This window comes from Tachypleus tridentatus, chromosome 6 (genome assembly GCF_004210375.1).
Source record: "Tachypleus tridentatus isolate NWPU-2018 chromosome 6, ASM421037v1, whole genome shotgun sequence".
NCBI classification, from domain to species: Eukaryota; Metazoa; Arthropoda; class Merostomata; order Xiphosura; family Limulidae; genus Tachypleus; species Tachypleus tridentatus.
Window position 1 is genome coordinate 27811277 of NC_134830.1, and position 16397 is coordinate 27827673.

General features: G+C 29.8%; 1 protein-coding gene across 3 annotated transcripts in view; it reads right to left on the minus strand.

The window, feature by feature from the left end:
- Positions 1-16397, minus strand: part of LOC143252138 (protein zer-1 homolog) — a 48122-nt gene that overhangs the window by 18433 nt on the left and 13292 nt on the right. For all 3 annotated transcript variants that reach the window (XM_076503821.1, XM_076503820.1, XM_076503822.1), the window contains exons 6-9: positions 10636-10698; positions 9882-9936; positions 7333-7386; positions 6663-6824 (exon numbers count right to left, since the gene is read on the minus strand). In XM_076503821.1, coding sequence (XP_076359936.1) covers positions 6663-6824; positions 7333-7386; positions 9882-9936; positions 10636-10698 — 334 coding nt within the window. The remainder of the gene's footprint in view (positions 1-6662; positions 6825-7332; positions 7387-9881; positions 9937-10635; positions 10699-16397) is intronic.

The following is a 16397-nucleotide window of genomic DNA, read 5'->3' on the forward strand; positions in this document are numbered from 1 at the left end:
TGTAAAGGTCACACCGAATCTGTGTGAATGAAAAACTTGCATACCTTCCAGTGCTAATTTAAAGAGAAATAATTTTGTATACTGTTCGGGTATTGGTAGAATTCTTGTCAATGGGTAGTCATAGAGTTGAGGTGTCAAATTTAGGTTATCATGAAATAATGGAGACATGTTTTGGAACATTTAAAAAAAAGATTTTCTTGACTTTACAATAAAACTGTGAAGAAATACAAGGAAGTAACATTGATATAACAGGTATGTGATAAAAGGGTAATGCACATTTACTGCCTTATCATGTAGATGTGCTGAATAATGTGCACCTCGACTAGACATTGTGAAGATTTTACTTTTTTATCTATCAGAAGTCTGCCTCTTTATGGACTGTTATGACTGCTTATTTCTTCATTGTTTCATTATAAAGCCAATACAATCTATTATTAGCAACACTACTTGGATACCTCAACTCACTCTGATTACTTACTGACAGAAACTATTATAAAATAATGAAACTGGAAAAACTATTACGTGTTGTGTAATCCCCAACTTCACAAAATTTTTATCCTGTGTGCATGTAGATTCACAATAGACATCATAGTTTTCCCATTTTGTTTCTGTTACCTGTCACAGAGAACTTGATTTGTGAATACACACACAAGGATCTAATGCAGTGGCACCATGGGTAATCTGCTTTTACATATTAATCAGACAGTAAGCAAATTTGTTTCAGACTCTTATGGCAAAAGTTTAAATTCATTCTAATTTAAAAACATTATACTGTATGCATCATTTCATATTCATCACAACTTTTGAACACTAATAAACTTTCAATAATACCTGTAGAATATGCAGATTCTCTGTTTATGTACCTTCCACCATAATATAAACATCAACTTGCATATAATTACTGTGTACTGTGATCAAAATACATGTTTATCACTCCTTGTAACAGTAGGACAGGCAGAACATATTAACTATTTATTACATTTGTGCTAAAATATGGTTGTAAAAATTAATTATGGAAACACAAATATAGGAGTCACAGACAATGTGTAACAACAACTAAATAGCAAATTTAATAAAGATACAAAACCTAGTTGCAGAAAACATGAAAGTTAATAAGATATACAATACACCAGAATCTTGTATGTAAGCTTTTTGCATTACACAGAGTATTACAACTTGTTTTCATGCTGTCACAGAGTTTATCAATGTATAACTAAGCAATATTCTTCCAAATACATCCTGTATAACACCTAGCAAATTCAAGCATGTTTTACAATTGCCTTTTAACATCTTAAGTTTTTACATCAGTTTGCAGAGCCTCCAAAATGTTTATACCAGGACACACTGCCAGCTAAGCCACAGTTGTGTGTTTCATTTGTCTATTTATTAACAGGATATTGTTTCACTACATTTGTTGTGTGCTTCAGATAGCTGTCTTGCTGAGAGATAAATTCCCACCCAATAAATCCTTTTCCTTATACATCAGAATCCACCTGTAGTGGTCAGCAGTCAAGACAAACCCTACATCTGTACTGATTACTCCAACATACTTGAGTCTCTTTTACTTTCAGTACAACAGAGTTCTCTTCTGCACTATGTCAGATTGTTTCTGAATAATTTGACTTATTTTGTAAAGAACATATGACTTTAGCTTTATTAATTTCACTGTTTGTAGTCCAATGCTTATTATATATGACCTTCCAGTTTCATTGTCTCTTTTCAACAGTGGTATATGAGCAACTACACATCCACTGTAACTACTTCATGTTATTATAAATGTAACATACATAATTGTATTTACAGCAAGGGTGTTGCCAAGATCTGTCATCAACTATAATTTTTCTCATAAAGAACATACTCCAACATACCTAACTGGAGTTCTTGAATTTCAATTACTAATGATGCCAATATACCTAACTGAAGTTCTTGAGTTTCAATTACTAATGATGCCAATATACCTAACTGCAGTTCTTGAGTTTCAATTACTAATGATGCCAATATACCTAACTGAAGTTCTTGAGTTTCAATTGCTAATGATGCCAATATACCTAACTGCAGTTCTTGAGTTTCAATTACTAATGATGCCAATATACCTAACTGGAGTTCTTGAGTTTCACTTACTAATGATGCTAATATACCTAACTGGAGTTCTTGAGTTTCAATTACTAATGATGCCAATATACCTAACTGGAGTTCTTGAGTTTCAATTACTAATGATGCCAATTTCATACACTCTCTTTAAATTTTTGCATGCAGCTCCTACTAAAATATGGAGTTTTCACAAAAATGTTTGTATGTAACATTCTGGACTAGACAAAACTTTTGGCTTCTATGCGTTTATCATGCAGCATTCAGTCCCGAGATCCACGGCTGGATTCACATTGCTTTTCAGTCACCATAGTTATGCTACCTATACTCTTATAGGTTTTACACCTGTACAGTACTTTGGGACTAGTTGGATAACAACCAATCACAGTTTAAGCTACCAAAACATGACTGTGTTTTGGTATAGTTCATTTTCATGTAGAAAAAGAAGTGGAATCCTGACAAAATTCTCCTTTTGTACTTGTTTTCTTCATAATTATATCCAACATTGTAATAATGGTGAACAAACAGTTGTAATAGAAGAAATGAGTTTCAAATATATATATATATATATATACATATCTACAAGGTTATAAGGGAAGATAATGCTACCAATCTTTCAGGCAAGGGCAACATTTGAAATGTCTTCATACATGTGAAAATTTTCCTGAAACAAAAGTAAAGTCAAATATACAAAATAAATGCTAATTTATGTCTTAAGTTATTCTTAATACAGTTTTAATTTTGATTATTAAAACAAATACATTTAAATCATGCTAGACCTCAGAAATATTAGACTTCCCAGGAAGTTACTGCAATTTTTTAAGGATCACTTTTTCTAAAGTTAGAAAACAAAATCATGGTCTTAAAAATCAAAGTAAAGTGTTACACATCTAATAATTTATATCTGACTAGTAATAAAAGTGAGCTTCTAGAATAGCTGTAAACTTTCTATGAAATGATCCATTACTCTTTTGTGTGATGACAGAGATTTATCATACAAGTTATGTTGATGCTAATAATGAAGTCTGAGTTATTCCCTTTCATCAAAGTTCTGCTAAAATATTATATTATATATATTATATTTCCACAGATATATATTATATAATTATGATAATATCATGACTACAGTATTTAAAATCTTGGAACAATATACTTGGTTAAATATACAATTATATTTTCAAACCTAGATTTTCTGGTATTTTTTGAACAAAATTAAGTTTTTATAGGTTTTATGTTTTACTGGGTGACCTGAGTAACGTATTTAAAAGTGCATAATTATACATCAGAGTAGATAAGCATATTTAAAAATAGTAACCTTAGTGGAATTTCTTAACTCATTAATTAATCATCTGGCTCACTAACCTTGTAACTACAGATCTTTCAATGGTCAGGGGACAAAGAGCACATCATCACATATGTACTTTCAAAACTTTACTGATGTATTATTTTGTGAGGTATGCTAATAAGTTTGGTGTTACATTGTAGATTATAATTCAAATTTCAGTAATATACAAAAATTAATTTCTTACTCTAAAATTAAACATAAAAAAAAATTCTAAACATCAATTGTTGTATTTCAAGTGGTATGCTGAATACAGCTTTGGCTCAAGTTACATATTTGTAATGTCCAAATACAGTTATATTTTCTTACATATTATAAACTAAAATTACTGGTATTGACTAGCTGGAATATAAAATAAGAACATCCTATAGTTTCTATCTGCTGAAATATTGCAACACTTAGTGATTCAATCATAGTGGCCCCACCAATCTCTTTCCATTTTTTGGAAATGTTTGCTTACATACACCTACTTTTGTTTTTGATGTGTGAATAACCAATTTAAAGTTCAGAATATCCCCCTGGTGTGTTTCTTGGTCTCTAGAAGGTGGGAAGCTTCCAAGATTATTTATTTGTCTTGAATCATAGAAAGAAGTAGCTACTGAAAATACTGTCAAAAAAAACTATTTTTTTAAAACTCAAACCCAGTTTAGTCAGTAAGTCTGATAAATAACAGTAGAATTCTACAATATTAGAAACTAATTTATGATATTTGGTCATTTCAATATGCATACATAAAACTTAAAAAAATTACTTTGTTTTACACAATCCACAGGTGAAAGTTGAGAATCAAATTATGACGAGCACAAAGTTTACTCTTCTACATTTTAAGAAAACTGATATTTAAGAACTTATTGGTATAAAGTAATAATATATATGCATATGTAGTGTATTATAACCAAAATGTGACTCTACAAAATACTGGTTCACAAAACCAAGGGAGGTCACTTTGTAAAGGTCAATTTTATACTATTGGATATGGTAACATGAATGCAAATGCACTGCATTATTGTAACTTCTATAATGTTAGGTAGACAAGGCTAAAAGATCAATGAAATATACAGGGTGGCCAGTAAGTCCCTACCCATCCATATGTTATTATGTTATTTTCAATTACACATGTATTATAAATTTCTTTTTTTTCAGAAAAATATAGCCAATGTAAGCCCATGTTGAAGAAAATGTCTCACAGAACATGGTGTTGCATAATATTATGCAGCAAGAATGTGGGACAGCACACAGATACACTGGATACATAAGATATATGGATAGGTAGGGACTTACAGGCTACCCTGTATATATAAATAAAGATGTATAATGCTATGAGATTTAAGCTATTTATACTAAACATTTGTGGCATCTTGTTATAATTTGCAGTCGTTTCAGAAGTAAAAAATTTTAACTTAGATTTATTTCCCAGCTTCTATGTCGGTTACAAGGGTGATTAAATTGACCAAACTCATACAGAGATACAAATGTGAAAATAACACACAACATATAACAATTTTCTGATGCATAGAAGTACTTTTAATCTTAAAGTTAAAATCACTTTGCATGTTGGATAATCAACACCCAAAATGAAAAAGAATGCACAATAAAAAACATTATTTAAATCTTAATACAAAAACCAAAATTGATATTTTGTGTCATAAACCCTTGTAATGTTTACTGATAACTTGCAAATGTTTGGGAAGATAAACATACTGTATTAAAAGTTATAACACAAAAACTATAGCAAGCACAAAATGGTTACAATGTTAGTCTCTGGAACCAAGCATGTAATGAGATAGTTAACAGTTTTACAGTCAGTTACTTAGTTGTTTTCATGAGATAACTAAAATATCCAAAACGAAAAAACTAATCCACTATTCTCAAATGATATGGCTATAAAAGAAAGGGGGTGGGTGGGTTATATAGCCAAGTGTGTAGCTTTGTGCCTAAACAAACAAAATTTCAATTACAGGATTTTGGAATAACCTAAAATAGTAATAATTAATAATGTTAATTTTGTGTAGTTGATTATTTTCTGGAACCATAACATTAATCAATAAAACTGACCAAACTTGAGTTAATTGAAAATAATAATGGAAATCACCACAATATTTTGATTACTGGGTAGTTGAATATTTGCACAAAGTTAATCAAATTAATTATCATTTTGAGATTAATCAGTTGTTTTAAATGACGCTAATCAATATAATTAAAACTCAAAAGTAACTGATTATACTGATTAAATGAGCTAATCATATCATATAGCTGTATTACTAAGCTGAATATAATAAAAACGAACAATACAAAAAACACTATGAATAATTCACAGCACCATTCTTGCTCCTTTTAGAAAACAAAGATGCATATGGCACAGCCTAGGAAAAAAGTTTTAAATATTATCAAAATGCACCACATAAGTTCAAAAATAAACATGATGCATCAGTGACACTCATAATGTTAGCTCATGTAACAGTAACTAACATAACCAGGTATAAAAGTGATTAGCAAGGTGAGTTTCTCAGAACACAAAGAATAAAAGTAGAACACACAAAGCCAAAAGAAGTTTTGGATTAGCAAGTTTAACAAGCTGTAAGATAAATAAGTCATACATTAACCTGTTCAGTGCCGTAGACGAGATAACTCATCCAAGCCGATCGGTACCACAGTGCCACGGACAAGTTAATTCATTCTCAATAATACCTAACTTCAGCACTAGATGTCAGCACCATACATGCATTTGACCAACTTACAAATTGTTTTACTTTCGATCCAAAATGGCGTCACGAAAAAAGTTGCAAGATGAAGAAGCATTAGAGTTATATTTTGAACTTGGTTTGGAGTTGTCATAGCAGCTGAAATACTTGGCAGTCAACAGGTTAAGTATCATTTTTATACATAATGTGTTAATCAAGTTCCCCTTCAGATACTACCAGTATGGCGTGTAATAAACCTTAGGTTTTGATATTAAAACAAAGCAATTTTTAATCAGATGATGTCGAGAAAACCCACATGTAGAAAAATATATATGCAAAAACGGCTCGTTTGGGTTGAGAAAATATTTTACATAGAACAGCGAACAACGTTTCAACCTTCTTCGGTCATCGTCAGGTTCACGATGTTTTAGTTTATTATAAATATAAATGCCCAATTATGTCAACATTTCTTTTTCGTTTTTTATGAAAATCAAACTTCAGATCACCAAAAGACAAAAAATTAAAATATTATTACATGTACAAAAACTTACTTCAACAGTTCCTCGATCCCCGATTATTTTTTTCTGCTCACCATCTGCTTCACAAGCAAGGCTGTTCAACATATAGATACTAATTTGCTGAACAAATTTATCCTGATGATCCTTGGACACAATACACAGTAAGACATCCACCAATTTTTCATATTCAAGTATCTGTAGAGCATTTAATCACTGGTAACAATTATGTTGGGGTATAAATTTCTTAATACATACGAGAAACATATATTAATTCTTAAAACTATTCTAACAATAACAATAAAATTTAAACTCATATAAAGTATTGTAATGAACACTCAGAATAAAAACATGTTAGTTCATTTGGTTTTGTCAGTTTGTTAAAAAAAAAAAGCAAAACTGACTTACAAATGCAATTTTTACTACTACAAATTTTATAACACTATACATGTATGTATAGTGATACAGTAGTTGAAGGTAATATCACAGTCTAGGTTTACCCAAGTATAGTTTTTTCTTTCCATTTTGAAACTTCACTATTAAAAATATATTTTAAACAACTGAAGTAGATTTTGCACATGGTTATTGCCGTTTCAATTTCATTTGTAAGAACTACATATCATTCTACATTAGTTATAGAGATTCATTATAAATTCTTATTTCTAGCTTTCCTACCATACATAAAATCCAATTCTTCAGCACCTACCATATCTTGAGAAATTTTAAAATGAATAAGTGTCAAACAGCTATTTCGTAGCATCTGCAAAACAGTAAAACAATGTTCAGATGAATAAAAGCAAATTCACATTCAAGAGTAATTACAAACAAATATTTTATTTAGTGTTATGAAAACAGTACTTACTGTAATAAGTTAAAACACACTTACCCTCTGTTCCTTACTTTAACTGATATTTTTTGCAGAAACTAAAAAAAAAATTACCTAAAAACAAAATTATATAATGACAAAGATAGTCTGAAATATACGAGATGTTTCCAATATGATACATTTCTATTAGACCAAGTTGGGTGACTATTATGTTAATAACTAAGTAATTTCATTTAAGCATATTTTCTTCAGTTTAAAATTAGTTAAGGGTGTTTATTATAATACAGTATTCAAGTGAATAATCCTTTCTGGAATGGAGAAGTGTCACTAATATCTCTTGATATCTTCCTTCTCACAGTGAAATAATTAATTAAATTTTATGAAACTTACAGTTACATCCTCAAGGATTCACAGTTTCCCAATAATGAAAAATCTATGCTTTTGGATAAGCCGTAAAAATTCTTTTAAAAAAATCTATAAGAATGTTATTTACAGGTGAGACTTTACGGAATTATGCAGAAATGTATGTTTGAAGATTTGTTTTCATTTTTCTTTGTAAATTACAATAAATGTTAGAAAATCAAAAATACATCAATTCTAAAATACTTTGAGATAAAAACTGTCCAAAAGTTTTTTATTCAATTTTGAAATTTGATATACAGGTGTACTCTACATATGATAAATGTTCTGTAATCTGTGGGAAAACAAATATAAACTGTCTTTAATATTTTGAAGTTTAAGAAACTCTGTACAAAAAAAAAAAGAAAAAGAGAGAGAGACAGAAGGTGGTAAGTCATTTCAAATTCTATACAGGTTCAGCCTGTTTAGAAACAGGTATCTTGTATTTCCAGAAACCAGGAGAAATTGGAACATTTGATAAAATATTAAAAATTTAATATTTGATTAATATATTGTATATTTTACTGGATAAATGCCCTATCAAGCTTGCATTACTAAACTAAGTGTGAAAAGCCCTTATTAAAGTATGCTCATATGGTCCTTTGGAATAAAAACAGTAGGTGCACCAAATAACATCAGTTGGATAAGCAAGAAGGGAAAATAATTTACCCTAGTGAGCAACCATATGAAAAAATTGTTTTTTGGAGCAGAGGAAAATTAGAAATAAACTAATTTAAGTAAAGTGCAAGAAACAGAACTACCAGAGGGCTACAGTAAGAATTGAAGTACTATGACGGAGTAATAACAGTAACTGTCAAAATGAACAAATTCTGTCTCTAGCTTAACCTTGAAAATATCTTTCAAACATAAAAGTTGGAAATGGCTAGAAATCAAATGCTAATAAACAATAAAATCCTATAGTTTTTGTAAACAATGTTTAGTATTAAAAAAGTTAAAAAGACAGTTCACAATTAAGACATTTAAATCCAGATGTCTTGTAATAAATTTTTAGCCTTATAAACTTGAAATAAGGTGCATTAGAACATTCTGAATGAAGTGTTGCTGGATTCCAGAAAATTGTATTTAGGAAATATGATTAGTTTATATTACAAACATATGATGTGAATTAAACAAAAAATACCTAAGTTATATCACAAAGCATACAGATAAAAAAAAGACACACAAACACATTTTTAGATTTTATTTTTTGACATTTAAAACCAATAAGTGAATTATACCACAAAATGTACAGATAAAAAAAATCCACACATATCTTCTTAGATTTTAATTTTCGATATTCGGTGAGAAAAACTTGCACACAGAGCAGAACCATTCTCTTACTTTTATTTCATCAGTAAACAATTCATCAGTGAATACAGAATCAATGAGCTAATTTTAAGTAAACAAAATGTCATTAAAAAGGGGTAAGATTTTCTATCCAGTACTGTAACTTTTTTTTCAGTCAATTCCAAATGATACAAAGTTTGAATTCTCTCTTTCACATTAATTCTCTGAAAATTTTCAATAAAGTCTAAACTTTTCCTATATTTACAGGTTTTGATTTGCAATAAAATGTATATTCATTAATTTTTTTTGTGACATGTGTATAACAGTTCATTTTTAGTACTCACAGTTCTATCGTTTTCATGTCTGCATATAGCATCCAATAATGTTCTTATAATGTGTATAAAAGTTTATTTTTAGTACTCACAGTTCTATCGTTTTTATGTCTGCATATAGCATCCAATAATGTTCTTATAATGTGTATAACAGTTCATTTTTAGTACTCACAGTTCTATCGTTTTCATGTCTGCATATAGCATCCAATAATGTTCTTATAATGTGTATAACAGTTCATTTTAGTACTCACAGTTCTATCGTTTTCATGTCTGCATATAGCATCCAATAATGTTCTTATAATGTGTATAACAGTTTATTTTTAGTACTCACAGTTCTATCGTTTTCATGTCTGCATATAGCATCCAATAATGTTCTTATAATGTGTATAACAGTTTATTTTTAGTACTCACAGTTCTATCGTTTTCATGTCTGCATATAGCATCCAATAATGTTCTTATAATTTTTCTGGAAAAATGAAGAGAAGAAAGATATGATTAAACAAGTGTAGATTCTGGATTTTAACAATATTATATGGGTTATCAGGAAAAATAAGTACTAACCTCTTACAATAAAAGATTGGATTAAATACACACACATACATGAATACACATGTTATTACAATAATAATTACTGTCTGTGCTGCATATTTAAAAGAAAAGAAAGAAATGTTTTCAACAAAATCAAGTACAAGAACAGACTTGAAGTGTTCATAACATCATGTTTATGGCAAACTGAAAGATTTTTGTATTAAATAGAATTGAAATTACATCAAAATTTTGCTCAAGACTTGTTTGTAAAGACATTATTTGATATTTGCTTTTCAGTGTAATAACAGAATTGTGATGTTACCTCTAAAACACAAAAAACAAACTATTGTGAAAGCAGTAACAAACATTAAATTATTAAAATAACATCTGAAAGCAAATTAAAGTTTTTAAAACTTATTCTACAAATGGCATCATAAAACACTGAAATGTTAATTTAGAACAAACAGAAGAAAAAGTATATTCAATATTTGTACATATGGAAATCAGAGAAAAATATGTGTCACTATAAAAGTCTATTTGGTTTCCAAGAGATTAGCAAACTGCTAATATTATAATAAATTCCATTTTTATAATTTTGTGATTGTGAAAAACAATGTTATCCATATCATTTTCTCACCTTTTCACGTAAATGCCAAAATTCAGTTTTTCTTCTCCTCTGACAATGTAGTAGAGTAATGCACTGAAAGTTCATAAAAAATATAATTTTATTGTTCATACTGCCTGAACAAATTCATGTTTATTTACATAACTTGTTATTTACCATAAAGAATTATTCATTTATATAGTAAAAAATGATCAGTTCAAGTCACATGAAATGCTTTATCTGAGAAATGACATCTAGAAGACAAATAAAATTTATGGAAAATTAGTATTACATATGTCTTTGAAATCTGTAGAGATTAGTAGGAAAAATCTTAATTAAAACGTTAATATTTGAGCACAATATTTCTTTACATTAATATTTGAGCACAATATTTCTTTACATTAATATCTGAGCACAATATTTTTTTACATTAATATTTGAGGTCAATATTTCTTTACATTAATATCTGAGCACAATGTTTCTTTACATTAATATTTGAGCACAATATTTCTTTACATTAATATCTGAGCACAATGTTTCTTTACATTAATATCTGAACACAATGTTTCTTTACATTAATATCTGAACACAATGTTTCTTTACATTAATATCTGAACACAATGTTTCTTTACATTAATATCTGAACACAATGTTTCTTTACATTAATATCTGAGCACAATGTTTCTTTACATTAATATCTGAGCACAATGTTTCTTTACATTAATATTTGAGCACAATATTTCTTTACATTAATATTTGAGCACAATATTTCTTTACATTAATATATGAGCACAATATTTCTTTACATTAATATATGAGCACAATATTTCTTTACATTAATATCTGAGCACAATATTTCTTTACATTAATATCTGAGCACAATGTTTCTTTACATTAATATCTGAGCACAATGTTTCTTTACATTAATATTTGAGCACAATATTTCTTTACATTAATATTTGAGCACAATATTTCTTTACATTAATATATGAGCACAATATTTCTTTACATTAATATATGAGCACAATATTTCTTTACGTTAATATTTGAGCACAATATTTCTTTACGTTAATATTTGAGCACAATATTTTTTTACCTTAATATTTGAGCACAATATTTCTTTACATTAATATCTGAGCACATTTCTTTACGTTAATATTTGAGCACAATATTTCTTTACGTTAATATTTGAACACAATATTTCTTTACGTTAATATTTGAGCACAATATTTCTTTACGTTAATATTTGAGCACAATATTTCTTTACGTTAATATTTGAGCACAATATTTCTTTACGTTAATATTTGAGCACAATATTTCTTTACGTTAATATTTGAGCACAATATTTCTTTACGTTAATATTTGAGCACAATATTTCTTTACGCTAATATATGAGCACAATATTTCTTTACATTAATATTTGAGCACAATATTTCTTTACGTTAATGTTTGAGCACAATATTTCTTTACGTTAATATTTTAGCACAATATTTCTTTACTTGCAGTAGGTCATGTAGGCTGTCTCATTTCACTAAGTTTAGACATTTTACATCTTACATGAAGTACAGATACAGAAAACATTCAAAACACTTATTCAAATTACCTTCTAGCCTATGAAAGACACCAGTAAATACTCTTTTTAATAAAATGTTAGAATCTATCATAGCACAACATATACACCCTGTAATGTACATATATTGAATCAAATTTTTGTTACCAGATGCTTAAGAATTAGGGCATTCATTAGAATGTCACCGTTAACAATTTCTAACTGATTACTTTTGACAAAGATGGTTATAAGTTAGAAATGAAGGATAATTTTCTATCTATCTCTCTTTTTTTTTTTTCCCCAGTACCTGGGTTCATATGTGAAGCTGAAATACAAATACCAAAAATTCTAAGTGAAACAGTTTTTTATACTATTTTTAGTGTAGGGCATTAACCCTTTCACAATGGGTCAGGGTTCAAAGGTTGTTGCATTTGTTGACTTGCATTCAAAATTTTACTGAACTACTATTTTATGAATTTCTGTCAATAAGTTTGAAATCAAATTGTAGATTATAATTCAAACTTTAATATTATATACAAGTTAATTTCTTAATTTAAAAGTAAATATTAAAAGAACATACCTAAATATAGGTTTTGGTGAGTAAATGTGGTAAGCTGGATGCAGTAATGGTTAAAATTAGGTGTTTATGATGTCAGAGCACTGAGTCTATAGTTTCATATGAATTAGGAACTCAAATTACCAATATTGACAAGCTAGAATATAAAACAAGAACCTCATATCTTTTTATTTTGCTGAGATATAACTTGTGTACTGAACCAAACATGGTGGACTGATTCAACTCTTTCCAGTTTTTGAGATGATCCTTTATGTATACTTACTTCAAAATATGGCATGTAAATAACTAATGAACAGGTTGGAATGTTCCAAGAGTGGTTTCCCTGCCATTTTAATCTTTGAAAATGCTACAACATTATTTCAATCTAAGATTTAATGAGGTAAGTATTGTCTTTGGTCTGCTCAAAGTTTCATATTTTTTAAAATCTAAGTAAATCTTAGTTACTAAGCTTAATATGTTATACAGAAATTCTATATCAGTTTAATTCTTTATGATTTTTTTGGTTATTAAACTGTATATATAAAAATACGTGACCTGAGTGCACGTGCACCACGTCAATGCAAGCTATGTAATGTTAGGTATGCATGACTAGAAGGTTGATATAATAAAAAATAATAAGAAAATATGCTCATATACAGTGTTATGAGACTTAAGCTACTTAGACTAAACATTTGTATTTTCATTTGATGATACATGTTTTGCAGTACAGTCAATCTATTTTTGGGATATATGACGAAATTTTGAGGAATGTTACGTCATTCGAAATTGCGTTAGAAGGGCAAGAAGACCAGTCAAAAAAAACTTCTTACCAACTCAGTGAAGAAAAAATGGTATCAATGGGGTCTGAAATATAAGAACTGGATGCAAGAACAATGGAGGAAGGTGTTATTCAATGATGAGACTCATTTCTTTGTACAGGGACAAAGAAGTCTGCATGTTCACAGATCTCCAGGTGAGAAGCTTCGAGAATCTCACATCAATCAGTTCATAAAACATCCCTTGAAGAAGATGTTTTGGGGCTTTTTCAGCTACTATGGCATCGGAGGCCTACATATCATAGAAGTTATGATGTGAGGACTACAGTACATTGAAGTTTTGCAGGGAAGAGTTGTTCCAGAATTGAAAAAGAGATTTCCAGCTCAATCTGGCATTTTTTAGCAAGGTCTGCCTCCGTGCCACGAATTGAAACTTGTGAAGAATTTTATGACTACAACGTGAATAAAGGTGCTGGACTGGCCTGGAAACTCTCCGGACTTAAATCCTATTGAAAATCTTTGGGCGATTTGTAAAGAAAGACTTTGGGGAAAAGCCTGTACTAAGAAAAATAAGCTAATTGAGGCCATAATTGAGTTGTGGTACCATGAACCACAAATTAGTAAATATTGCAGTCAACTCGTGGACTTGATGCCAAAGCAGATTAATGATCTTCTGAAAAATAAAGGTGATCATATCATGTATGAATTTGTGAGTAATGTTTGGATTCTCAGAAATAAAATGCAAAAAATTGAAAAAAATAGTAATTTTCCATCTTGTTTCAATTAATTTGTACAAGGGTGTAGCAAGCCATTATGTGCTGTTATGAATTTAAAATATGATATCTATGCTCATACAATAAAATAAAAAAAATTCTTCAGAACCAAAATGCATAAAAGGAGAGGTTTTATTAGCTACAGTGGCCACATAGTAAAGAAACTGTACAAATAAATAAATGAAATAAGTATTATACTTTCACAGTAAGTAGTAGTCTTATATGCAGTTGTGCCACATTTTCATGTTCACTTTTTTGCTACCTTTTTGATAACTTTACATTTGTTGTCATTTATATCTTAAATTTGTTTGTAGAATTTTTTTTTCTCAACCTTGGCTTCTCATATGGATCTTGGCATGACTGATCCAGCCACATATATATTACAGTGGCTTCTTTTGAAATTTTACATAAAGCTACACGAGCTATGTACACCAGCTGTCCCTAATTCAGCAGTTTAGGATAAAGGGAAGACACCTCATCATCACTACCCACTGTCAACTCTTGGGCTATGCTTTTACCAATAAATTGTTGGATTGACCATCATATTATAATGCCCCCATGGCTGAAAGGGTGAGCATGTGAGGTGAGGATCTGAGCCCCCTATCCTAAAATTGCAAGTCAAGCTTCCTAACTATCAAGTCATTTCAGGCCAACTACTGTGGAGTTAGACTCACACTTTTGACAGAGGTCTCAGCCTTGGTGTATCATAAATTAGAGACTTGCATGCTGTCTGAGAGAGTGAAGTCTTGGCCAATCTTTATCCACCTCTTGCTTTTACTGCTCCTTTGGATCTCCTTCAGCCTTTCTGGGCATAGCCACAGAGGTTTGTTACTTTTCTGCTTCTTTTCCACTGTTTTGTTTCATTCCACCTACTGATCTGACACCTGATTTTTTGTTTTCCCACCATTCTTCAGATGCGTGTCCAGGCTGAACAATTCCTTACATAGCTGCATTTAAATGCACACATGCCTACACCTCCATGGTTGGCTGACTCGCATGCTCTTGCACACCATTGGTCAGAGTTTCCACTTCTTGAAATCACCAATTCAATCATAGGGCTCTGATCTTGCTACTACCCTTTGTTTCAACTCTGTTCAATTCCCTCATCTTTGTCTTATCCTTATGGCTATCTTTCATTATCTTCATCTACTCACCTTCTTTCTAAAAACATTCACTGCTCCTACAAGAGGTTTTTGACAAATACACATGCCTTTCTTTTCTCACATTTATGTATTTATCTTCATTTGATTTGTACTCCATAGATAAACACACCAGTAAGTGGGAACATCAAGGCTAGTGACATGAAAAAAATGCAGATATAGAGGGCAGCACAAGTGAAGGAAAGCTGTTATGAGAAAAAAAGGCAAGTATTATATCAGAATTTGCTGTCTTTTGAGAATACTTTATCAATTTTAGATGAATGTGCTTTTCAGCAAAATGATTGCCTTTGAAATGCCCAATAGTCTTTACAGTTCTGAAATGTTCAAGTAGAGAATCTCAGTATATCTTGACTACACTACTTTTAAACTGCAGTGTTAAAAAAAAACATTATTGTTATTATTGGAAAAAGTGTCATTTAGTTGTATGGTGTTATAAATACAAACTTCAACATTTCTTGCCATATTACTGGCCCTTGTTTCATTAAGTGATATACTGCTGCCAAAAACTTCTTTATTTCTCTTTACACTGATTTGAGGTGTTTGTTATTCCTACAAACAATAATAGATTTGTCATTGTCTTCCTCTTAGCAGAATTGTGTCATATTCATCTTTTATCTCAGAAACTTCTGATTTTCTCTGTAAGTAAATATATTTTTACATCATACATTTTAGTTTTTAGCCAACTGAATTACAAACTTGCCTGGATCTTCAAAGTTTCAAATGTCAATTATGCTAACCAAATAATCTCTTTACTTAATGTGAAACTAATATGACTGGTAGAATGTCAATTACACATTAATGGTCCTGTGGTTTCTATGTTTCTCATCTTTTCTCAGACACATATTGTATCTACCCCATAAGCTCCAAATACCCTTTCAAACAAAATACATTCATACATAAACAAAAATGAACAATGTACAAGAAATGTTAACAATACTACATCATGGAAATGTGGTTTATAATTGAAGAAACATATGTTAC